General features: G+C 38.2%; 1 protein-coding gene across 15 annotated transcripts in view; it reads right to left on the bottom strand.

Moving 5' to 3' along the window:
• Positions 1-26,340, bottom strand: part of EHBP1 (EH domain binding protein 1) — a 566,468-nt gene that overhangs the window by 147,488 nt on the left and 392,640 nt on the right. For all 15 annotated transcript variants that reach the window (XM_070798096.1, XM_070798098.1, XM_070798095.1 and 12 more), the window contains one exon: positions 22,921-23,110. In XM_070798096.1, the coding sequence (XP_070654197.1) occupies positions 22,921-23,110 (190 nt within the window). The remainder of the gene's footprint in view (positions 1-22,920; positions 23,111-26,340) is intronic.

Below are 26,340 nucleotides of genomic sequence, written 5' to 3'. Positions count from 1 at the left end.
TCTGTGACAGAACAAGTGGCAAGTGTTCTTTCTCCGATTTTAATGTTACCTGTTACCATTTAATTCAAACCCAGTTTCCAATTCCACACCCAAAAAGCTTTCAGCAAGGCTGTGTACTTTCATATCCTGCCTGAAGGATGTTTCAGATGGCATGAAAAACAAACACAAAGGCCCTGAGGCTGGAATGAACTAGTTATACTTGAGAATGAGAAGACCAGCATGGCTCTAATCGAACAAAAAATGGTAGGCGATGAGAGGAAATAAAGTTGGAAGAAAAGGCAAAGACACAGAGGGCCTTAAAGGTTATGGTGATTTTATTCTGCAATGGGAAACCAAGTCTTGAATGAGGTAGTGACATAATGTGATGACTGATTCTTTGTATAACATTTTTAATTGGAGGATAATTGCTTTACAACGCCGTGTTGGTTTTTGCCGTACAACAATACAAATCAGTCATAATTTTATATACATATATATATTTAAATTTCCCCTACCTCTTGAGGCTCCCTCTCCCCTCCCATTCCACCCTTGTGATGATTGATTTTACAAGGTCATGCCTGTGAAATTTTCAGTTCCAAAAGATACTCTGGACATCTTTACACTTCAAAAGAACCAGATCCTTCATAAACTACAAATTTTTATTGAATTGCTGAGCACAAAAAATTTTTTTTTCAGGTAAAGGAAAATCCAGTGAACAGTAAGAATTTTCCAAAGCAGAAAAATGTTTCTGCTTTGAGTATATTTCTGTGCATATATTATCTTTCACAGGAAGTAAGTAAGCAAATATTTTAAAAAATCAGTATAACCCTAACCGGAGAAGGCAATAGCACCCCACTCCAGTACTCTTGCTTGGAAAATCCCATGGATGGAAGAGCCTGGTGGGCTGCAGTCCATGGGGTCGCTAAGAGTCGGACACGACTGAGCGACTTCACTTTCACTTTTCCCTTTCATGCATTGGAGAAGGAAATGGCAACCCACTCCAGTGTTCTTGCCTGGAGAATCCCAGGGCCGGGGGAGCCTGTTGGGCTACCATCTGTGGGGTTGCACAGAGTCGGACACGACTGAAGTGACTTAGCAGTTAGCATAACCCTAACAATCAAGAAATCAATTATGCATAAACATTAAAATCATCTGGATGATTAAAAAAAAACATGATGTCAAACTTCCATTTTCAGAAATTGTAATTTACTGACCTGGTGTAAATTCCAAGCACTGTTTCTTTTTAAGCACTGATAGTTTTGAAAAGGCTCCTTGCTAAAGTTGAGAACCATTACCTCAAGAAAGCCCTGAGACATGCAGGACTTTGCAGATCAATAAAAAGTCAACAACCTCAGATAAGCAGATGATACCACTCTAATGGCAGAAGTGAAGAGGAACTCAAGAGCCTCTTCATAAAGGTGAAAGAGGAGAGTGAAAAAGCTGGCTTAAAACTCAACATTCAGAAAACTAAGATCACGGCATCTGGTCCCATCACTTCATGGCAAACAGATGGGGGAAAAGTGGAAATAGTGACAGACTTTATTTCCTTGGGCTCCAAAATCATTGTGGACAGTGACTATAGCCAGGAAATTAAAAGATGCTTGCTCCTTGGAAGGAAAGCTATGACCAACCTAGACAGCATATTAAAAAGCAGAGACATCACTGTGCCTACAAAGGTCTGTATAGTCAAAGCTATGGTTTTTCCCAGTAGTCATTATGGATGTGAGAGCTGGACCATAAAGAAAGCTGAGCGCCGAAGAATTGCGGCTTTTCAACGGTGGTGTTGGAAAAGACTCTTGAGAGTCCTCTGGATAGCAAGGAGATCAAATCAGTCAATCTTAAAGGAAATCAACCCTGCATGTTCATTGGAAGAACTGTTGCTGAAGCTGAAGTTCCAATAATTTGGCCTCCTGATGTGAAGAGCATACTCACTGGAAAAGACCCTGCTGCTAGGAAAGACTGAGGGCAGGAGGAGAAGTGGGTGATAGAGGATGAGGTGGTTGAACTGCATCACTGACTCAATGGGACATGAATCTGAGCAAACTCCAGGAGAGAGTGAAGAATGGAAGCCTGGCGTACTGCAGTCCATGGGGTCACATAGAGTTGGACATGACTTAGCGACCAAACAACAAAAAGTCTTCACTGTCCAAAATGGTAGTCACTAGTCACATTGAGTAGCAAAATTAATTAAAATTAAATTAAACTTTAAAAAATCAGCTTGTTAGTCATATCAGCCACACTGTAAGCGCACATGTGGCTACCATACTAGCACAGATACAGAATATTTCCATCACCACATAAGTTCCACTAAACAGAGTATAGGAAATGAAGGAGGAAAGCTGGTTCCTAAATTTTCTACCTGAGCAGCTAGGTGAATGGCAGTACTGAGAGATGGGGAAAACCAGGGGACTAGCAAATTTAGATGGAGAAGGAAATGGCAACCCACTCCAGTATTCTTGCCTGGAGTATCCTGTGGACAGAGGAGCCTGGTGGGCTGCTGTCCACGGGGTCGCACAGAGTCGGACATGATTGAAGTGACATAGCGTGCATGCATGCACTGGAGAAGGAAATGGCAACCCACTCCAGTATTCTTGCCTGGAGAATCCCAGGGACAGGGGAGCCTGGTGGGCTACCGTCTATGGGGTCATGCAAAGTCGGACACGACTGAAGTGACTTAGCAGCAGCAGCAAGTTTAGAAATAAAATCAAAGAGAGTTATTTTTCACAAGAAGAAATGTTGAGGAAACAAAGATCAGGGAGAAGTTGGAACTAGAGACACAAATTTGGAATATGTTAATGTTATGTTAATAGAATGTTAATGAAATATGTTAATACTATAGATAGTATTTTAAATCACCGGATTATAATTTATTGCAAAATGGTACCTCCCCTTTGGAAGGCCTCTTGACAATGAATGTCAAAATTACAAAGGCATTATTCTTTGACTCACTTCAGGACATTGATCTAACATATATGAAATAATCTGTATACAAGGTCCTTTGTTGCAGCATTGTTCAGGATAACAAAAAGACTAGAAACATCATCATCTATGGTTAACTGGCTATGTGAGTTATGATACATTCACATATTAGAATAGAGATGTAAAACAGGATGAGAATGCTCTCCACATACTAAAATGGGAAGATTTCCAGGATATACCATTAAGTTAAAAGTGTAAAACTAAGGGGCAGAACAATATTTATAGGATGTTACCTTCGGGGAAAACAAAGAAAACAGTAAGAAAAAAATACTTAGATTTGCTTGTATTGGTGTAAAAACCACTGGGAGAAGATAAAAAAACTAGTAAGAGTGAAATTATCTTTAGGAAGCTGGGGTGGAGAGGGGTGTAGTAGTATGGTGATCTCCTTGGTGGCAGCAAGACTTCCTGATGGGTCTCTTGTTATGTTATTTTGATTTCTGAACCACGTTAATATATTACCTGGCTATAAGACAATTCTACTAACATGTTCTAAAAGGAAATAATAATCAGCTACATTAAGGGATCAATGAGATAAGGACTAAAATTGACCACTGAATTTGGCAAGTTGGAAATGATCTTAACCAGGGAGGTTTCAAATGTTAAAAGTAGGAAGAAAAGCCTGTTTGGAGTGGATTGAAAAAAACAGAAATTATCAGTATAGAAAACTTTTCAGAAGGCAGCAGAGAAATTGGGAAGTCATTTAGGAACATGTGATGTTTAGCAAGCTTGGGGTTTTTTAAGATGGACTATACAATATTTTATTTGTAAACTAATTGAAGTGGTCAGGTACAGAGTAAGAAACTGATGAAGGAAGAAGTGTTACAAAACCAAAACTCTTGAACAGACCAGGGGTGTGGGTCTAATACACATGTTGGTGGTTGGGTGGCCCTTGGATAAAGGCAGGGACAGTTCATTTGTTAAAACCTAAGGCAGGATGTGAGGTTACAAATCATGTAACCTTTTTCTTAACATACACATAACATGCACATACTTCAACTTCAATAGCCTTCCACTGCATATGCATTTAATCAAACATTTACTACAGTCTGTGAGATTCTCCATGACCTGGGCAGTACCCACCTCTCCAAACTTATACAACATCACTTGCTCCTTGCTCACTACACTCCACTTACATAGACCTTCTTTCAGTTCTTGAAACACGACAAGCTATTTTTTGCTTTGGGGCCTCCATTTCAGCCTGGACTACTATAAAACTTTTTGTCTCTCTATCCATGTCTTTAGGTTCATCACTCTCTATTCTTCATTTATGGTCTTTGAAGGTTTCATTCTACTGAAATCTGATCATGTCTTTTCCTTATCAAATAGAAACCAAGGCTGTGTACAGTTCAACCTGGCAATCAACACAATAAGCAGAGGTTCCGTTTTATAATCTTGGAGCTAGGATCTGTGAAAGGAGGTCACTGAAGCCAAAAGTCACAGTGAAGAGCAGAAGCTGATAACAGGGAAGGCAGTGGGGATAAGGCAATGGACAAGGAAGGTTAAGAGAGGCTGCTCTGCTCTGCTTCCATGGCCATGACCATTTTTATTATGATATTACCTTAAGATAGAATTGACATACCATAAAACTTACCATTTAGTGGGCAGTTGTCTTAGTTTAACAAATGCATACAGTTTTACAACCTCTACCATTCCATTACCCCTTCCCCAAATTCCCACGTATCCCCTCCACCCACTGATATTCTTTGGTGCAATTCTGTCCCTATGGTTTTGCCTTTTATAAATGCCACCTAAATAAAATCATATAGAATGTAGCCTATTGAGTCTGATGTCTTCCACTAAACATAATACATTTGAGATTTATCAATGCAGTTGAGTGTATAAACTACTGCAGCCTTTCAATAATGCATTTTGTACATGGTTTAAATAGATTGCTACTATTCCTACTGTCTACACAATAAAGCCCAAATTTTGAGCAATCATACACACACAAAAACAATTAGTCAGAATCAGACCCCACTTTTAAGTCCAGGTATTCTATCACACCAGTGGTGCTCATAGTCTCCTGAACTAGGCATTTTTATACCTCAATGCTTTTGCCCATCTATTCCTTTTGAAATGTCCTTCCCTCCTTTCTTTGCTCATCTAGTGAATTCTAATTGTCCTTCAATAGCTCAGATAAATTGTGATCTCTACTGCCTCTCTCACCACCACTACACTATACTTCACACTACACACACACACACACACATTTCCCCTGTTCCTAATCTCCAATGAAGTGTGCTTGTAGAGGAGGTAATGTGGTATAAGTAACACTCTCATTATTGATCTTATAGTACTCTAGCCTATGTCTATTGTAGCCCAGTATACTGTATCATAGTTTTTATGTGACTGCCATATTGGGTAGGTTGAGAAGACTGTTGAAGACAAAAGACTTTGTATGAGCCATGTTTTTCTCCTAGTTCATAGTACAGTTTCCTGTACTGAAAAGGTCTAACAACAACAAAAAAAAAGATGTGTGAAGTAGCACATGAGAGCAGGCATGTTCCCAAATGTTTTTTAAGATGTTTTGTGTTTCATGGACTCCCTATAAATCCCACCCTCTCCCTTCAAAAGAAAAAAAAAACTTTGAAAGTCACTCCTATAGAACATTTCTTTCTTAGAAAAAGAAATATAATTGCTCTTTTTGTTTTCTGTTTCATCCATTTTTGAATTGGCTTATTTCCCACCTAAGCAAAATGAATCATCATTAACAAATACTTAATGGAAATACACTGCCCTTTGTCGTGGAAATTTTAAGATAAACAATATGATTTTAGTAGAATAAATAATTTACTTTTACTTCATGTTCAGACTGTGGTAAGAGTAGCAATAAATACTGCTGAACTGCTTATGGTAGCATTCTACATAACTGCTGTCTTTAACCCAGTATAAAAGAGGTTAACTCTTGTTCATTTCCAAGGCAAACCATTCAATATCACAGTAATCCAAGTCTATGCCCCAGCCAGTAATGCTGAAGAAGCTGAAGTTGAACAGTTCTAGGAAGACCTACAAGACCCTCTAGAACTGCTGCTGCTGCTAAGTCGCTTCAGTCGTGTTCAACTCTGTGCGACCCCTGAGACGGCAGCCCACCAGGCTCCCCCGGCCCTGGGATTCTCCAGGCAAGAACACTGGAGTGGGTTGCCATTTCCTTCTCCAATGCAGGAAAGTGAAAAGTGAAAGTGAAGTCGCTCAGTCGTGTCCAACTCTTAGCGACCCCATGGACTGCAGCCTACCAGGCTCTTCCATCCATGGGATTTTCCAGGCAAGAGTACTAGAGTGGGGTGCCATTGCCTTCTCCGTCTTCTAGAACTAACACCCCCCAAAAGATGTCCTTTATTATAGGAGACTGGAATGCAAAAGTAGGGAGTCAAGAAACACCTAGAGTAACAGGCAAATTTGGCCTTGGAGTACAGAATGAAGCAGGGCAAAGGTTAATAGAGTTTTGCCAAGAGAACATACTGGTCATAGCAAACACCCTTTTATAACAAAGAGAGAAAACTCTATACATGGACATCACCAGATGGTCAATACTGACATTGGATTGATTATATTCACAGCAGCCAAAGATGGGGAAGTTCTATACAGTCAGCAAAAACAAGACTGGGAGCTGACTGTGGCACAGACCATGAACTCCTTATTGCCAAACTCAGACTTAAATTGAAGAAAGTAGGGAAAACCACTAGATCATTCAGGTATGACCTAAATCAAATCCCTTATGATTATACAGTGGAAGTGACAAATAGATTGAAGGGATTAGATCTGATAGAGTGCCTGAAGAATTATGGATGGAGGTTCATGACACTGTAGAGGAGACAGGGATCAAGACCATCCCCAAGGAAAGGAAATGCAAAAAAGGCAAAATGGTTGTCTGAGGAGGCCTTACAAAGAGTTGTGAATAGAAGAGAAGAGAAAGGCAAAGAAGAAAAGAAAAGATATACCCACTGAATGCAGAGTTCCAAAGAACTGCAAGGAGAGATAAGAAAGCCTTCCTCAGCGATCAGTGCAAAGAAATAGAGGGAAAAAAATAGAATGGGAAAGACTAGATATCTCTTCCCAAAAATTAGTGATACCAAGGGAACATTTCATGTAAACATGGGCTCAATAAAGCACAGAAATGGTATGGACCTAACAGAAGCAGAAGATATTAAGAAGAGGTGGCAAGAATATCCAGAAGAACTGTACAAAAAAGATCTTCACGACCCAGATAATCACTATGGTGTGATCTCCAACCTAGAGCCAGACATCCTAGAATGTGAAGTCAAGTGGGCCTTAGGAAGCATCACACAAACAAAGCTAGTAGAGGTAATGGAATTCTAGTTGAGCTATTTCAAATCCGAAAAGACGATGCTGTGAAAGTGCTGTACTCAATATGCCAGCAAGTTTGGAAAACTCAGCAGTGTCTACAGGACTGGAAAAGGTCAGTTTTCATTCCAATCCCAAAGAAAGGCAATGCCAAAGAATGCTCAAACTACCGCACAATTGCACTCATCTCACACGCTAGTAAAGTAATGCTCCAAATTCTCAAAGCCAGGCTTCAAAAGTATGTGAACCGTGAACTTCCAGATGTTCAAGCTGGTTTTAGAAAAGGCAGAGGAACCAGAGATCAAATTGCCAACATCTGTTGGACCATCAAAAAAGCAAGAGAGTTCCAGAAAAATATCTACTTCTGCTTTATTGACTATGTCAAAGCCTTTGATTGTGAACCACAACAAACTGTGGAAAATTCTTCAAGACATGGGAATACCAGACCACCTCACCTGCCTCCTGAGAAATCTGTATGCAGGTCAGGAAGCAAAAGTTAGAATTGGACATGGAACAACAGACTGGTTCCAAATAGGGAAGGAGTACGTCAAGGCTGTATACTGTCAGCCTGCTTATTTAACTTATATGCAGAGTAGATCATGAGAAACGCTGGGCTGGATGAAACACAAGCTGGAATCAAGATTGCTGGGAGAAATATCAATAACCTCAGATATGCAGATGATACCACCCTTATGGCAGAAAGCAAAGAACTAAAGACCCTCTTGAAGAAAGTGAAACAGGAGAGTGAAAAAGTTAGCTTAAAGCTCAACATTCAGAAAACTAAGATTATGGCATCCGGTCCCATCACTTCATGGCAAATAGATGGGGAAACAGTGGAAACAGTGACAGACTTTATTTTTGAGGGCTCCAAAATCACTGCAGATGGTGACTGCAGCCACGAAGTTAAAAGACACCTGCTCCTTGGGAAGAAAATTTATGACCAACGTAGACAGCATACTAAAGAGCAGAGACATTACTTTGTCAACAAAGGTCCATCTAGTGAACGCCATGGTTTTTCCAGTGGTCATGTATGGGTGTGAGAGTTGGACTATAAAGAAAGCTGAATGCCGAAGAATTGATGCTTTTGAACTGTAGTGTTGTAGAAGTCTCTTGAGAGTCCCTTGGACTGCAAGGAGATCCAACCAGTCCATCCTAAAAGAAATCAGTCCTGAATATTCGTTGGAAGGACTGATGCTGAAGCTGAAACTCCAATACTTTGGCCCCCTGAAGCGAAGAACTGTGGGAAAGACCCTGATGCTGGGCAAGATTGAAGGCAGGAGGAGAAGGGAACAGATGATAAGATGGTTGGATGGCATCACCGACTCAATGGATGTGCGTTTGAGTAAACTCTGGGAGTTGGCAATGGACAGACAGGCCTGGCGTGCTGCAATCCATGGGGTCCCAAAGAGTAGGACAATGACTGAGTTACTGAAATGAACTGACTTAACTCGAGAAATTTTCAGGTTCTATTTTATAGCATTTTTGCATCTCATGCCCTTCAAACACATTATACAAATGTACTTTCATGAGAATATTTCTTAAAATGAAAATACTCAGGTTATTAATGGTGTCTTATATGATGAATAAAATTTTGAGTGTTGAATTTAATTTTATTTTAAATTATTTAGCAAACCTTATAATGTTCATTTAGCTTTGCCTTCTTTTAAGGTGTTAGGAAGCTAAGAATTATTGTGAGACTACTTTTGATGCTTCCTTCAGAGTAACTAAAAGCTTCACTTCAGAGTCAGATAAAAAAATGACACTTCTATTGAAAAATATCTTTTAAAAATTTCCATGAATCTCTTTTTATGGCTACTGTTTACCAAGTCATGGTTACTACTCATAGAAATTATAAAGTTCTCATGTGTCTGAATTAGTATTTTCAAAATTAATAAATGTACAGTAACGTCTTAGTTATGTATACTCCAAAGCATCATCATTCAAATACTATTAATATAGAACTGGTAATGGGTAGGACATGGTATCTGAATTTATATTAAGCAATGCCGTGCTTTGGAGTGGTTTTCTCTTTCCAAAAAAATTTAAAGGTGTTCTACAAGAAGCACGCTTTTTTGGGGGAAAATAGTGAATAAGTAAAATAACTTTATATTCAAAAGATTTTAGTCAATTATAAATTTGTGAGAACAGTGTGGGCTGAAATAAAGGTAAGATCTGCTATATAAGGTGAAGTTTCACTAAATAAATAAAAAATATTAACATATTTTAAAGAAATATATATAAGGGGAACAATATATGATGGAAAAAAAGTTTTTACCTTGTGTGAAAATCTTAAGTGCACATTACTGATATATATATAAAACTCATTGTCAGACCAAATGAAGATCTCTGTTTAATAATGCAAGTTATTGTGAGTACATGAAAGAATAAACTGTTTTCTATTAAAAGTAAAAATAAACTCTGTGCTTATACTAATCACTCAATTACATGAGGTTTTTCTGTTTCAATTACCTATGAGGTTTATTCTAAGACATTAAATGTGGATAGTCCTTGTTTTAAAAAAAAAGTCCAGCTATGCTAAAACCTGTTTTCCAAAGCAGTTAAGAGGTAAATAGACACTAGAGAGTTTCCCCTGCAATAGCATCTACTGCTACTGGGGGTGGGGAGAAGGGTGGAGAAATAGTTTTAGGATTTTAACCCCAATTATTACATCCCAAAATTAGAAATTATGATGTTGTACAGATACACAATTATTTATTGAGCTTCTTGAGGCATCTGGGCATAAGGATGATACCAAACTTTAGAATTCAGTACTAGAACAGAAATACAATTTACTGTAAGGTACAATACTACAAACTTACTTATTAAAGTAACAGATACTTTATAAGTTTACATTTCCAAGAAGTTATTAATTTATTCACAATGTATTTTAATTATTGGCTTTGCTTCTCAAAAAGATCATTATTAGAGGGATTTATCTAACTTCAAAGTCTTCTTTCTGCAGCAGCACTATGTTGAACGCTATTAGCTGTTTACTTTGTTTTTGCTTTTTTTTTATGGATACAAGATTCCTGGGTTACAAATTTAAGATCTAATGTAATGATCTAACAACATGCAAGTCTGCAAAGAAAATGTTCACACACCCTTAATGAAAATGGCACTAATGAACTCCATATATATCGTATATATTAATTCTTAGACTACAACTCTTAATCCAGGTGTTCAAGAGTTTACATATCCCACAGTAGGTTAGCCTTCTGTGTAAGAGCTGGTTAAAGAATACTCACTCCTATTGAAAATAAATATGTCCTAAACTCTTGCTTGAACAGAAACTCTTGCCATGGAAACAGACAATGAAAGGAATATTAAAGCCGTTTTATGGTATCTAGTTGCTCCATTAACTCAACTGTACGTGATTGTTTTTGGGACTCTTCTCCAAGTTCAAACATGTCAGGCTTGTTCTTCAAGACTTTCAAGCTGGGACTTATATTAAAAAACAGTGCCAAGCAAGAAGTTTAAGTAAACATAAAACCATCACAGAAACAACTACAGGAATTCAACTTGATTATATAAATTTCTCATCAACACATCAAGTAGTGAAACCAAACATTTTCATTGGATTTACAGTTTATCTTGTTAAGATTTCTTCTTTGACCTATAGATTAGTTGAAAGAATATATATTAATTTTCAAATATATGGATTTGTTCTAAATATTTTTTATAATTATATTTAGTTTTAATTGAATGATGATTGCTTTATAAATACTGTTCGTTTTTTTCTTTTAAACTGATTCCTAGATTAATTGCACTTTGGACAGGGAACATAATCCTACCTTCTGAAATGTGTTGAAAATTTACTTTAGAGCCTAAAATATAGTCATTCTCCATTGAGAAATTAATCCAATGGTATAGTATTTTATGAGGCCAAAATTGTCAAGTCTTTAAATCTTACTGATTTTTAACTTGGCCTATTCCATCAATTATTTAGAGATGTGCTATATAATTGCTTAATAAGATACGGACTACTAGTTTATTCCTGTAGTTTTTTAAAAGTTACTTCTGAAATTCTCCCTCATTCCATTCTGTTGTTGTTGTTTAGTCCCTAAGGCATATCAACTCTTTGCAACCTCATGAAATGAGCACGTCAGGCTTCATTGTCCTTCACTAACTTCCAGAGTTTACTCTGATTTATGTCCATTGAATTGGTGACACTACCTAATGATCTCATCCTCCGCTGCCCCCTTCTTCTCTTACCCTCAATCTTTCCCAGCATCAAGGTCTTTTCCAATGAGTCGGCTCTTTGCATTAGGTGGCCAAAGGATTGGAACTTCCGCATTCTCCTTCCAATGAATGTTCAGGGTTGATTTCCTTTAGAATTGACTGGTTTGATCTTGCTGTCCAAGAGACTTTCAAGAGTCTTCTCCAGCACAATTCGAAAGCATCAATTCTTTGGCGCTCAGCTTTCTTTATGGTCCAACTCTCACATTCATTATGTGACTACTGGAAAAACCACAGCCTTGATTATACAGACCTTTGTCTATAGCAAAGTGATGCCTCTGTTTTTTAATATACTGTCTAGGTTTCTCATCGATTTCCTTCTAAGGAGCAAATATATTTTAATATCCTGGCTGTAGTCACCATCTGCAGTGATTTTGAAGCCTAAAAAACGAAAATCTGTCACTGCTTCCACTTTTGCCCTTCATACTTGCCATGAAATGATGGGACTGGATGCATTTTACCCCTCAGTATTTCATACATTCCATTCTACCCCTTAGTATTTCTTGTAAATTGGTAGTTATTACAACCAGTGGTTTGACTAGATCTCATTTTAATTCTTTGGCAAGTATACTTATGATAGTCCTATTTACTTGCTATTATAGTATATCAGGAATTACAAAGGCTTCAGATAGCTTCATGGTAAACAATCTGCCTGTAATGCTGGAGAGGTAGGAGAAGCAGGTTTGATCCTCGGGTGAGGAAGATTCCCTGGAGGAAGAAGTTGGCAACCCACTCCAGTATTTTTGTCTGGAAAATCTTGGGTTTAAACAGTGCCATGTTTGCACTTGCATGAACCTGTAAGTTAGAGGCTCCTTAAAATTTGCACCCTAGTTGCCACTCTTGCCTCACCCTAGACCTTGCCCTGCAGTGCATGCTGTTGTAGGTCTTTTCTTTTTTCTTTTTGTTTCTCATTATGATGGGGTGAAATTTACCCAATACTGGGAACTGAGAAGGTTCTGTATGAATCTGCTTAAATACTTTAAATATGTTCTTTATGCAGTAAAGGTGGGCTAATCGATGCTTTTATCATCAGTAATGTACCCTAAAGTGATCCTGCCAATATATATTAATAACACTCAATTTATCATGTATTGTTAATTCCTAAGCCTTTATAGTGCTTTCAGCAACTAAGCCAAACTTATGAGTCATTATCATTAAGGTGTTCAAATAATTTATTTACCTTAATCAGGTTCTTTTTCTATATGGTGGCATTTTTTTTTTTTTTTTTAATTCTCAGCTGGGAAACTGTAACAGGCACCTACTCAGTTACTCCAGAATATACTGATATAAAAGAGCAACCTTTAAAAAAAAATCACACTTAATTGCTTTATAAAATTTGTTTCAAAATGCAAGCATCCTAGTCATGGTTTATTTCTATAAGCAAAATGTAACATTTTACCTCTTCCACTAAATACAGTCAGAAAAAATCAAAAGGCAAATTCTTAGAGATGGTTTCAGTGCTGTGGTTCCTGTTTTAGACTGCAAAGGTCTTTTAAGTGGGTTACTGCTAGAATAATTTGTCTGTCAGATTTGCCCCATTTGTGCACCAGGGCTGAGGTTAGAGTTGAAGCAAGGCAGTGCCTAGGGCCGGCTCCCAGGTGGCTAGATGGTAGAGAATCCACCTGTCAATGCAAGAAACATGGGTTTGATCCCTGGGTTGGGAAGATCCCCTGGAGGAGGAAATGGGAACTAACTCCAGTATTCTTGCCTGGGAAATCCCATGGACAGAGGAGTCTAGCAGGCTACGTCATGGCGTCACAAACAGTCAGACACAACTGGGCACGGAGTGCCTAGGGCACAAGATTTAAGGACGCATTCACTTTTAAGGTGGTGCAGATGCACAGTCTTCTTTTCCACCCACGTGATAAGTGAGTTCTTGTATTTAGTGTCCTAGGAGCCTCTATTGCCGTGTTCTAGTTAAGGCTCTGCAGTGCACCTACCCAAATATATTTTAGAATTGACATCGTAGGCGTCAAAAAGTAGTTTTTTCTCAACAACTTTGCCAATAATGCTATGCTCTGAAAACTACCATATCTTTTCAGACGACCTTGCATAAATGTAGCAAACTGACTTTGAAGGAAATACTACTCAACTTTTGATAGCCTGGGTTTTCTGTGTGTGGTTTTTGTTTTTGTATTCTGTTTCTAGACTGTTTCTAGACTTCTTTATGCTCAGTGGCAAAATATTCTGATGATTTCCCTTTAAAGTTTACATTGCTTGATTTTCAAATGTCATTCTGAATGACTATTTTCAGTGGTCATCATTCATGTTTTCTTACAGAAGAGACAACAGAGTTTGGGTTCATTTGCATCTCCACTATAAAACTCATATTTTATCTATGGCACAGCCTGCTAACTGTTCCCTAATATCCATGTTACTTATCTTCCTTAGTAATAGAACCCTTGAGTTTTAGCTGGGTAATGCAATTGACCAGAATAAAGATTCGTTTTTCTGTCTCCTTTGCTAGAGGCAGGTGTGGCTATTTCCCCTCTTTCTTCTTGTTGACTGGAATGGGGCATATCAACTATGGTTCAAGCAGCCATCTTGGGCTACCAGCTGGAAGTCTATACTGAGGATGGTGGATCAGCACAAAAGGAGACTGGGTCCCTGATGGCTTTAAGGCTACCGTGTCAGCACTAGATCATCAACACTGGTAAAAACAGAAATACATGTTTCTCTTATTTAAATTATCATCAAGGATTTTTATTGACGCAGATAATCCTAAATCCAATTGAAACTGCATTAACTGGAGATTTTTATGTTTAGTAAATAACAATTCTGAGAGGATCCTCATTCATATTAAGAAAAAGTAATTGCTGTATCATTTTGTCAACAAATGTCATTTGTTCTTAACCTTTAGCTAAAGTCAACTACACTGAAAGAAGAGTGGCTATGTATTGGAGAGAGGGGAAATTCTAGAACATAAACTATTTTGTAGGGAGATTAAATTATCACTAAAAAAGTAAAGGGAAAATTGAAGGCATTCCAAAGAGACAAGCAATAGAGTTGATGTTTATAACTCAGTCCCAGTTGTATCTTTTGCCTTTGGTTCTGCAAAAATTTCCTCATGTTTTCTAAACAAGTTATCCTTTTTCTTAAGAAAAAAAAAATTAACAAAATGGCTTCCTTCTATTAGTCATAACCAAAAGAACCAATAGACCAGGTGATACATAAAGCAGTGCCTCATTTATTCTGTATTATTGAGGAACAAGGTATTCTGGTAAGTAAGGTATTCCAGTAAATAAAAACTTTACCAGTAACTTAAGCTTATCCAAACCATTGCTCCCTCTGCAAGCTATCATTGAATGAAGTTTGGCATTTTATTTTACAAAATAACTACACATTTATCACTGTATTCAAATAAACTTTGATCTTCATTCCTTTTAATGATTTTCTTTCAAAGTAATGAGGTACTTTCAACTTATATATGAGGAAATTAATAGTTTGGTCATGTGCTTATTGCTTTTCAGCATGAGTGGCCCACAGGCACCATTCTGCACAGTTTTGCATAGACAGATATGGAGGTAAAGAACTTCATATAAGGGGGCCTTTATGTATAAAAACTGAAAAGCATGTTTGTTTTGTGGTTTGAATTTGCTGCTAGGATCAATCAGAGACTGCTGTATGCAACTCTGACTTCGGTATAACCTGGGCTTCTTACAGTTTCTGCAAATTGTAAGTACTCAGAAATGTACAAGTATAAAACCTGGGTCTCTATAAGAGCATTCGAGAAAGATGTAATAATATGAGTGAAGGCTTGAGTCACTTGGCTGAGCCTTTAGATATGAATAATGTTTCCACTTTCAGAGATGGAGTAAGTGGACAGTGTTTCATTGCTAATCACTGGAGTTCAACTAATCAGGCTTTCTGAGGGAGCCCTTCTCGTGGCTGTGTGGGCGCAGGAGGGCCTAGAGGAGCTATCCCACATTGAAGGTCAGGAAGGGTGGTGGTGAGGAGATACCCCTCGTCCAAGGTAAAGAACAATGGCTGCGCTTTGTTGGAGGAGCCATGAAGAGATACCCCACGCTCAAGGTAAGAGAAACCCAAGTAAGACAGTAGGTGTTGCAAGAGGGCATCAGAGGGCAAACACACTGAAACCATAATCACAGAAAACTAGTCAATCTAATCACACTAGGACCACAGCCTTGTCTAACTCAATGAAACTAAGCCATGCCCGTGGGGCAACCCAAGATGGCCGGGTCATGGTGGAGAGATCTGACAGAATGTGGTCCACTGAAGAAGGGAATGGCAAACCACTTCAGTATTCTTGCCTTGAGAACCCCATGAACAGTATGAAAAGGCAAAATGATAGGATACTGAAAGAGGTACTCCCCAGATCAGTAGGTGCCCAATATGCTACTGGAGATCAGTGGAGAAATAACTCCAGAAAGAATGAAGGGATGGAGCCAAGCAAAAAGAATACCCAGCTGTGGATGTGACTGGTGATAGAAGCAAGGATGTGACTAGTGATAGAAGCAAGGTCCAATGCTGTAAAGAGCAATATTGCATAGGAACCTGTAATGTCAGGTCCATGAATCAAGGCAAATTGGAAGTGGTCAAACAAGAGATGATAAGAGTGAATGTTGACATTCTAGGAATCAGCGAACTAAAATGGACTGGAATGGGTGAATTTAGCTCAGATGACCATTATCTACTACTGCGGGAAGGAATCCCTCAGAAGAAATGGAGTGGCCATCATGGTCAACAAAAGAGTCTGAAATGCAGTACTTGGATGCAATCTCAGAAACAACAGAATGATCTCTGTTCCTGTCCAAGGCAAACCATTCAATATCACAGGAATCCAAGTCTATGCCCCAACCAGTAATGCTAAAGAAGCTGAACGGTTCTATAAAGACCTACAACACCTTTTAGAACTAATACCCAAAAAAGATGTCCTTTTCATTATAGGGGACTGGAATGCAAAAGTAGGAAGTCAAGAAACACCTGGAGTAACAGGCAAGTTTGGCCTTGGAATACGGAATGAAGCAGGGCAAAGACTAATAGAGTTTTGCCAAGAAAATGCACTGGTCATAACAAACACCCTCTTCCAACAACACAAGAGAAGACTCTATACATGGACATCACCAGATGGTCAACACCGAAATCAGACTGATTATATTCTTTGCAGCCAAAGATGGAGAAGCTCTATACAGTCAGCAAAAACAAGACCAGGAGCTGACTGTGGATCAGACCATGAACTCCTTATTGCCAAATTCAGACTGAAATTGAAGAAAATAGGGAAAACCACTAGACCATTCAGGTATGACCTAAATCAAATCCCTTATGATTATACAGTGGAAGTGAGAAATAGATTTAGGGTCTAGATCTGATAGACAGAGTGCCTGATGAACTATGGAATGAGGTTCGGGACATTATACAGGAGACAGGGATCAAGACCATCCCCATGGAAAAGAAATGCAGAAAAGAAAAATGGCTGTCTGGGGAGGCCTTACAAATAGCTGTGAAAAGAAGAGAAGCGAAAAGCAAAGGAGAAAAGGAAAGATATAAACATCTGAATGCAGAGTTCCAAAGAAGAGCAAGAAGAGATAAGAAAGCCTTCTTCAGCGATCAATGCAAAGAAATAGAGGAAAACAACAGAATGGGAAAGACTAGGGATCTCTTAAAGAAAATCAGAGATACCAAAGGAACATTTCATGCAAAGATTAGCTCGATAAAGGACAGAAATGATATGGACCTAACAGAAGCAGAAGATATTAAGAAGAGATGGCAAGAATACACAGAAGAACTGTACAAAAAAGATCTTCACGACCCAGATAATCACGATGGTGTGATCACTGACCTAGAGCCAGACATCCTAGAATGTGAAGTCAAGTAGGCCTTAGAAAGCATCACTACGAACAAAGCTAGTGGAGGTGATGGAATTCCAGTTGAGCTTTTCCAAATCCTGAAAGATGATGCTGTGAAAGTGCTGCACTCAATATGCCAGCAAATTTGGAAAACTCAGCAGTGGCCACAGGACTGGAAAAGGTCAGTTTGCATTCCAGTCCCAAAGAAAGGCAATGCCAAAGAATGCTCAAACTACCGCACAATTGCACTCATCTCACACACTAGTAAAGTAGTGCTCAAAATTCTGCAAGTCAGGCTTCAGCAATATGTGAACCGTGAACTTCCAGATGTTCAAGGTGGTTTTAGAAAAGGCAGAGGAACCAGAGACCAAATTGCCAACATCCACTGGATCATTGGAAAAGCAAGAGAGTTCCAGAAAAACACTTATTTCTGCTTTATTGACTATGCCAAAGCCTTTGACTGTGTGGATCACAATGAACTGTGGAAAATTCTGAAAGAGATGGGAATACCAGAACACCTGATCTGCCTCTTGAGAAATTTGTATGCAGGTCAGGAAGCAACAGTTAGAACTGGACATGGAACAACAGACTGGTTGCAAATAGGAAAAGGAGTACGTCAAGGCTGTATATTGTCACCCTGCTTATTTAACTTATATGCAGAGCACATCATGAGAAACGCTGGACTGGAAGAAACACAAGCTGGAATCAAGATTGCCGGGAGAAATATCAATAACCTCAGATATGCAGATGATACCACCCTTATGGCAGAAAGTGAAGAGGACCTAAAAAGCCTCTTGATGAAGGTGAAAGTGGAGAGTGAAAAAGTTGGCTTAAAGCTCAACATTCACAAAACGAAGATCATGGCATCCGGTCCCATCACTTCATGGGAAATAGATGGGGAAACAGTGGAAACAGTGTCAAACATTATTTTTGGGGGCTCCAAAATCAGTGCAGATGGTGACTGCAGCCATGATATTAAAAGGCACTTACTCCTTGGAAGGAAAGTTATGACCAACCTAGATAGCATATTGAAAAGCAGAGACATTACTTTGACAACAAAGGTTCATCTAGTCAAGGCTATGGTTTTTCCTGTGGTCATGTATGGATGTGAGAGTTGGACTGTGAAGAAGGCTGAGCGCCGAAGAATTGATGCATTTGAACTGTGGCGTTGGAGAAGACTCTTGAGAGTCCCTTGGACTGCAAGGAGATCCAACCAGTCCATTCTGAAGGAGATCAGCCCTGGGATTTCTTTGGAAGGAATGATGCTGAAGCTGAAACTCCAGTACTTTGGCCACCTCATGCGAAGAGTTGACTCACTGGAAAAGACTCTGATGCTGGGAGGCATTGGGGGCAGGAGGAGAAGGGGACGACAGAGGATGAGATGGCTGGATGGCATCACTGACTTGATGGTCGTGAGTCTGAGTGAACTCCGGGAGTTGGTGATGGACAGGGAGGCCTGGCGTGCTGCGATTCATGAGGTCGCAAAGAGTCGGACACGACTGAGCGACTGATCTGATCTGATCTTCTCCACATGATCAGACTTATTTCACCATCCAATGTGTGGGGGCGGATGGGGGGGGGGGGAGCTTCTCCACGTTATCATAAGTGCAAGTTGAATTTTTAAAAATTCTTTATCATTGACAATTAACTATTTATATTGTGATTTTTATGGAATTAGGTGTACAGTGCTTAGTAAAATACCTTTGTGCTGTATTTGGCAACAAGGTCATTTATGTACCTAAGCTCTTATTATCTGACTCGCATTTTACACTAAGTTGCATGAATCATATCTAGGAGTTCAGAGTTATATACTTATTAACTTAAATTCAGTCAGTAAATGGTGATCAGCCACCATTGAGCCTAATTTATCATTTTATCTTATTGGATGCTTGTGTTTTAAATGTCAGGTTACTTCCCTAAACATTGGTCTTTTTTACCAAGTTGGCTTAAAAAGTGTCATAGTTTTCTCAATTTCCAAATGCAGAAATCAATGGTCTGGAGTGAGGAGTTTATATAGATTTATGACACTGGGGGAATCTTAACTGTCTTTAGGTGGGTAGTTTGAATTTTATTTACAATATAAGTATAGGCTTATTATCTGTTTAAATTCTGGTCTTGGCTTTTTTTCCATAAATTTTCTTAAAAATAAGTAGTTTCAGGTTACAGGTGGAGGAAAGTACTCATCTGGCTGAGCACTCATTCTATGACAGTGATTAGCCTCTGCAGTCAAATGCTACTGAGTGCAGTTTAGCACTTTGTTATCCAAAACAAAATATAAATATTTGGTATAAATATTCTTTTATTATTCAACTGAATTTTGAGTCTGTTTTCTTTTCCCAAAAGCTTTATTTGAAATATTGCTTCCTTTTCAATTTAAAAATATAGTAAATAATTGGCCAAGAAGCATATTGTTTTAGGCATCAAAACACTAATTTTAGTATATATATTTTTATATAAAACACACTGTCCTGCTTTCCTAAACAGAACATTGTATACGAAGCATAATAAGACTTTTTCATGTTGACTCAAGGTTGTCAAATGGTCATTATTTTACCAAGCTTTAATACTGCAAACAAAGTCTTCAGGAACTACTTGGATATGCACACACATAAACGCACATACACACACACAAACAAGTCTATTCCTATAATAAGCTCCATGCCACTGTTCTTTTTCAGCTATCATTTATCATTTTTGATTATCATCAATATGCCATTGATTCTAATCTTCTTTATCTCACACATAACTGCAGTTAGTAGTTTTCAATTTCTTACCTTTTTTTTTTGGCAATGGTTCATTTTTTTTCCCCCAAATGAAATCTTACGTAAATATACAAAATAAAAAGAATTTCCAAAGTGCTATGGAAATGGAACAGAAGACCAAGTTTTCTATTATTAAGCCTCTATACCTGGTTACCACTGCACAACACTAAGGTATCTGATGGAACCCCAGGCCACCACGAAGCTAATACTGCTGGTCAAACCTGAGAGTAACTTTCTCTATTTTGAGGGATGAATTTGGGGGGGAAATGTCATCTAGTACCTTGTACAAAAGGCAACAATAAAAAAAGATCCATGATCTCATTACTCAATAGCCTCTCAGTATAACAAACAAAAAGAGAAAAAAAAACATTTTATAAAATTCAAATATTTAAACAACATAGAAAGGGAAAAAAGGAAAAGAAATGCCTCCTTCAACCTTGTGCATACCCACCATCCCCTCAAGATCTTTCTCCTTGAAGTTACTTGTGAGTCCTTCCAAACTGTATAGGAGCATGCATGTCTGTCTACATGTGTATATGTGTGTGAATAAAGCCTTTTAAATAAAACTTTATACATACAAAAGTTACCATACTATACAGTTATGCACTTTGTTTTTTTCTCATTTAATAATAATATCAGCAATCTTTTTTAAAATTAATCTTTCATAGTTGTGTTTCACACAGTTGAGTTATCCAAATTAACTTCCAGATCAGCAGGTTACTGTGAATACAACTGATTGTGTGTCTGAACACGATGAGGCATTTTCCAAGCCAAGCATGGTGGTAAAATGCTCAGTTTTCCCCATAAAGATAATTTATTCCACAATATGTCTACAACAGAACACCACCCTCAAAATAACATAAAAAATAGCTATATTATACTTCACTACAATAGAATTCAATCACCGTGAGTAACAATATTTCTATGGAAAAATGTATTTAGAGTTCTAACTTGGAACTGGAAATACCTCTCTACAGGTAGAAAGGCACAATGGGAAACGTGGGTTTTAGACTCAAAAAACCTGAATTTTAATCCTGGCACTGTCAATACTAGCTTTATCACTTTGAGCAAGTTACTTAACTAAGGTTCAGTTTCTCAGTGTAAAAAGGAAATAATGGTATTTATTTCTCAGGTTGTTTTGTCGATCAAATGAAGTTATAGAACATTGCCTGGCATACAACAGGGTACCATTAAATTCCTTTCTATTCACCTATGAAGAGATTTGGAGAAGGCAATGGCACCCCACTCCAGGACTCTTGCCTGGAGAATCCCATGGATGGAGGAGCCTGATAGGCTACAATCCATGGAGTCACTAACAGTCGGACACGACTGAGCAACTTCACTTTCACTTCACTTTCATGCACTGGAGAAGGAAATGGCAACCCACTCCAGTGTTCTTGCCTGGAGAATCCCAGGGACAGAGGAGCCTGTTGGGCTGCCGTCTATGGGGTCGCACAGAGTCGGACACGACTGATGCGACTTAGCAGCAGCAGCATGAAGAAATTAGGATTTTGTGATTAGCTTCAAACTTCAATGGCCTACAGAAGGGGGACAGGGAGACAGAGTAGGCAACAGAATAGAGATTCAGGGAAACAGGACATTTGTAGGTATTCTTGATGGTTAGAATGGATAAAGAATCTAAACATTAGCTTTTTGATTTTGACCAATGCCTCAATTGCCACCTTTATTTTTGCTCTCACGGGTATAGGAATTGACCATCTCTTTTGCTTTATATTTCTATTCTCTACTGCCTTCATTTATAGACTCCACTCCCAACTTCCCTAGCCAATAGCAAGACAGAATTTAGTCCTAGTTTCTCCTCCTGAAGTTACACACAGTTAAACACACCTGATATAAAAACACACACCTGGAGACTGACTTACAGAATGGCAGAGTGAGGACCTCAGTGAACTCACTTCCCCTCAAACAACGAAAATAAAAGCAAACAAACTATTTCAGAACTCTGGCATTTAATGAAAGGCACAGAATGAACTATAAAATACAACAGGAACTACTGAAATTTGATGCCCTTGAGAAAAGCAGCAGCCCAGGCATCTGAGATGGAATATGGTCCAGAGAGCACGTAATTAATGAATATGCCAGTTCCAATCCTGTCTGTTGGCTGGGGGACCTGTGACCTTTATCCTTCTGAGTTCAAGTTCATCTCTTTTCCCCCCTAACTACCTGTGAGAATTAAATAATATCATATGGTAACAACAACAACACACTCATGAGTACTGTCGTGAGTTATTTACCTTAAAAGACTTGCTAAATCCAACATCTCTACCTTTCAAATGAAAGATATACTATTTGCAGTCAAACCATTTAGAGGCTTTAGACTTTGTTCTAAGACTGCGCTTTACCTTTCCATGAAGTTATTATCCATTAACATTTCTAAAAAAGAATGACAATAAGGCCACAATTGTAATCTGACATAAATCAAAGGGACAATATTGAAATTCTTCAGCAGAGTATTTCTCTGCACTGGGTGTCAATCTTTCTGGTAACATTTCTCAAAAAGATGATTTCTGTTCTTTCCTCTATATTAGAGTAACCTGTCTATCATGACTAGCTACTTTAGAGTATATCCTTTTTTCAAAGCACCAACGCTACAATTATACTGCCTTTCTCCCTCTGACTTCAAAACAGCATTTAAAAAGCAAATCTTAACCCAGATAATCCAATCTATAACGTACTATAAATTTATAGACTTCCAAATGTATATACTATGTTGCAGTATAATGGATTTACTTATATTTTTTTATACCATCAAAATATTAATAGCTAACCATAACTGTTCTTAATTTGAAAACAAACAAACATTAATATACGTTTTAATAAGATTAAACTCCTACCTTAGGAGAAGTGGCGAGATCTCTTCCTGCAGAAACACCTGTGTTTTCATTTACTCCTCCTGTCTTTGGTGAGATGGCTGGTGGGGCTGGGGCTTTTCTTTTTACTCTCCTTTCAGTTTCCAGTTCTTGAACTGGACTTAGCAAATTGTTTGGAGGAGGAGTCGGTTTAGGTTCATAAAAAGGATTTGATCTAAATGAAAAGGATTTACTGTTAATCTTTATAAAAATAGTTTATTCCCAACTAAAATACTGTAATACCTTTATTTATAAAACTAGAAAATACTGAAAATCATAAGGAAAAACCCAAACCAATGATAACTTACAATTTGGAAATAGGCACAATTAATCTTTTGTTTTGTAAATCATTAACAATAAAATCTTCCCTTTTAAGAAGTATTTTAAAATCTTTAAAATACAAAGTCACACTCAGCTTGCTATATACAGACCCTTGGGAAAATGTTTGTAATGAAAGTAAATCCTATGTATTCTCCACATCCACAGAAAAGGAAATAAGATGAGGAAACATTTATTTTTTAATGCTCCTCTCACCAAACCTTTTTTCCCTTGCATTTCATCTCTTCCTCTGTGTTAAAATTCACTTGTTAGGTACTATCCTTTAGAAGTTCATTCAGTGAAGCTCTTTTAATAGCAAATTCTCCCAGGCACTGAAAATGTCTTTATTTCAGTCTCATACTTAAATGATAGTTTAGCTGGGTAGTTTATTCTAGTTGTTAGTTAATTCACCTCAGTGCTTTGAAATAGTAGCCCACTGTTGGCTTGCTGCTAAGTCACTTCAGTCACGTCTGACTCTGTGGACCCCATAGATGGCAGCCCACCAGGCTCCCCCATCCCTGGGATTCTCTAGACAAGAATACTGGAGTGAGTTGCCATTTCCTTCTCCAATGCATAAAAGTGAAAAGTCAAAGGGAAGTCACTCAGTCGTGTCGGACTCTCAGCAACCCCATGGACTGCAGCCTACCAGGCTCCTCTGTCCATGGGATTTTCCAGGCAAGAGTACTGAAGTAGGGTGTCATTGCTTTGTCCACTGTTGGCTTAGTACTGTTCTTTTGTAATTTATCTCGTTTCTGGTTGTTGTTAAGGTCTCCTTATGTCTGGTTTTGAGCAATCTTACTACAACATGTCTAAATGTGTACTTCTTTTAATTTATCTGGCTTCAGACTCCTTGAATTTTCCTGAGTCTGGAGACTCACGTGTTTCAGTAGTTCTGAAAAATCATCAGCCATTATGCCTTTGATAGCCTCTTTGTTATTTTCTCTATTCTTTTCACTAGAAAATCGTTATCAAATTATGTTGAATTACCTCTTTCCTACATATTTTTACAAATTTTTATATCTCCTGTGTTACATTCTGAATAACTCCTTCACATTCTTCGCAAGATCCAGTTAACCTTTTCTCGTTTCATTGTGTCTAATTTAATGTTTGATTCTCTATGAATTTTAATTTCATAAGCATATTTCTTTATATGGCTTGTGTATAATACCTTAGGTACAGAGATTTGAGTCATTAATCATTTATACATATTTGTTTTATAGTCTCTATCTGATAAATCTATCATTTGAATTCCTTGCATTTATAATACTGGTCTTGACTCTTCTCTTAGTAAACTATTTCCTTGTGTATTTTGTAATTCTAGACTGTGAGTTCAGGACTTGTTGAGGAAATCTTGTGTAGTCTGAGCTAGGACTGCCTCTTCAGTGTTTCATGCTTGCATTTGCCAAGTAGTTTAGGAGCTACTTTGTTTCTTATTTTCTTGGCTTGGTGGGGGGATCCCAGACTATCCTGCCAACATAACATCAAATCCACATGAGGGTAGGTTTATGCTTATAACTTTCTAGAGAAGCTTTCTTTTTTTCTTTACCTAGAGTTTAGGTCCAGACAGAAAATCTTCCTTTCCTGCTAACTCTCTTTATGAGTAGATATTTACCCAGTTGAAAGAAGTGAAAAGAAAGTGAAAGTCGCTCAGTCATGTGTGACTTTTTGCGACTCCATGGACTGTAGGCCACTAGGCTCCTTTGTCTATCGAACTCTTCAGGCAAGAATATAGGAGTGGATTGCCATTCCCTTCTCCAGGAGATCTTCCCGATCCAGGGGTTGAAGCCAGGTCTCTTGCATTTAAGGCGGTTTCTTTACCATTTGGGGCTTCCCTGATAGCTCAGTTGGTAAAGAATTTGCCTGCAATGCTGGAGACTCTGGTTCGATTCCTGGGGTGGGAAGATCCACTGCAAGAAGGGACAGGTTATCTACTCCAGTATTCTTGGGCTTCCCTTGTGGCTCAGCTGGTAAACAATCCGCCTGTGATATACGAGACCTGGGTTCAGTCCCTGGGTTGGGAAGATCTCCTGGAGAAGGTAAAGGCTACCCACTCCAGTATTCTGGCCTGGAGAATTCCATGGACTGTATAGTCCATGGGGTTGCAAAGAGTCAGACACAACTGAGCAAATTTCACATCCTTTACCACTTGAGCCACCAGGAAAGCTAGTCAGTCATCCATAAACACAAGTATCTGGTATATACAATGATTATTCTTCCTATTCCGATTATAATATTACTATTATAATAACAGTAATAAACTTATATTTTGGTTATTTTTATTAGTTTGTTGCAATTTTTTTTTTTTTTTTGGCAATACCATTCTGTTCCCAAGAGTTCAATATCTTGTATGCACAGTAACAATAGCATTTCTGAGTCTACAAGGCTAAGACACAAACCACCCAAACATAATAAGTATACCAAGGGAACTCCATCTAGTTATATAAGGTCTGTACTGGTAATAGCCTTCTGTATTCAATTATGTACATTCTTTTAACTGCAACAGAAGTAGATTCATTTAAAACCAATAACCAAGTATCTACATCTCTGCCTAACAACAGTCAGCTCTCATGAGACTCTGGGTACCAAGTAATCTAAACCAGAGAGGTGAAATAAACCATACTTGTATGTCACTCTCACTCTGCACTAGTTGCAACAGTTAGTGTCATGAGACTCCTTCTCATTGAGCTGGAGATATAGCCTCAGAATCTCTCTTACCTCTGCTCAGGCCTTACCAAGTTATTTATCAAACATTAAAAGTAGTTCAAAGGGAGGTAAAAATAAAGAAATGGGATTAAAAAGAATTTAACTCCAAAAATTAGAAAATGAAAAAAAGTCTCCCCTCTCCCCCTCAAAACTTACTCTTTGCTATCTGATGTTAAATGTTTCAGTACTGAACAAACCCACTTCAATCTAAGTGAATTAATTGACATGTGAACTATTTGGGTGATATTTTTAAAAATAATTCCTGATTACATCTCTCTATAATTTCCACAGAAGTCCGTAACACGGTAGCTGCCACAATAATCATTATTAATTTGCCATATAAGTATGATTAGTTTTAAGAAAAATTTTGAGGATTTAAGGATC

This window comes from Bos indicus, chromosome 11 (genome assembly GCF_029378745.1).
Source record: "Bos indicus isolate NIAB-ARS_2022 breed Sahiwal x Tharparkar chromosome 11, NIAB-ARS_B.indTharparkar_mat_pri_1.0, whole genome shotgun sequence".
NCBI classification, from domain to species: domain Eukaryota; kingdom Metazoa; phylum Chordata; class Mammalia; order Artiodactyla; family Bovidae; genus Bos; species Bos indicus.
The sequence above is the reverse complement of the archived record's forward strand: the minus strand, read 5'-3'. Positions and strand labels throughout refer to the sequence as shown.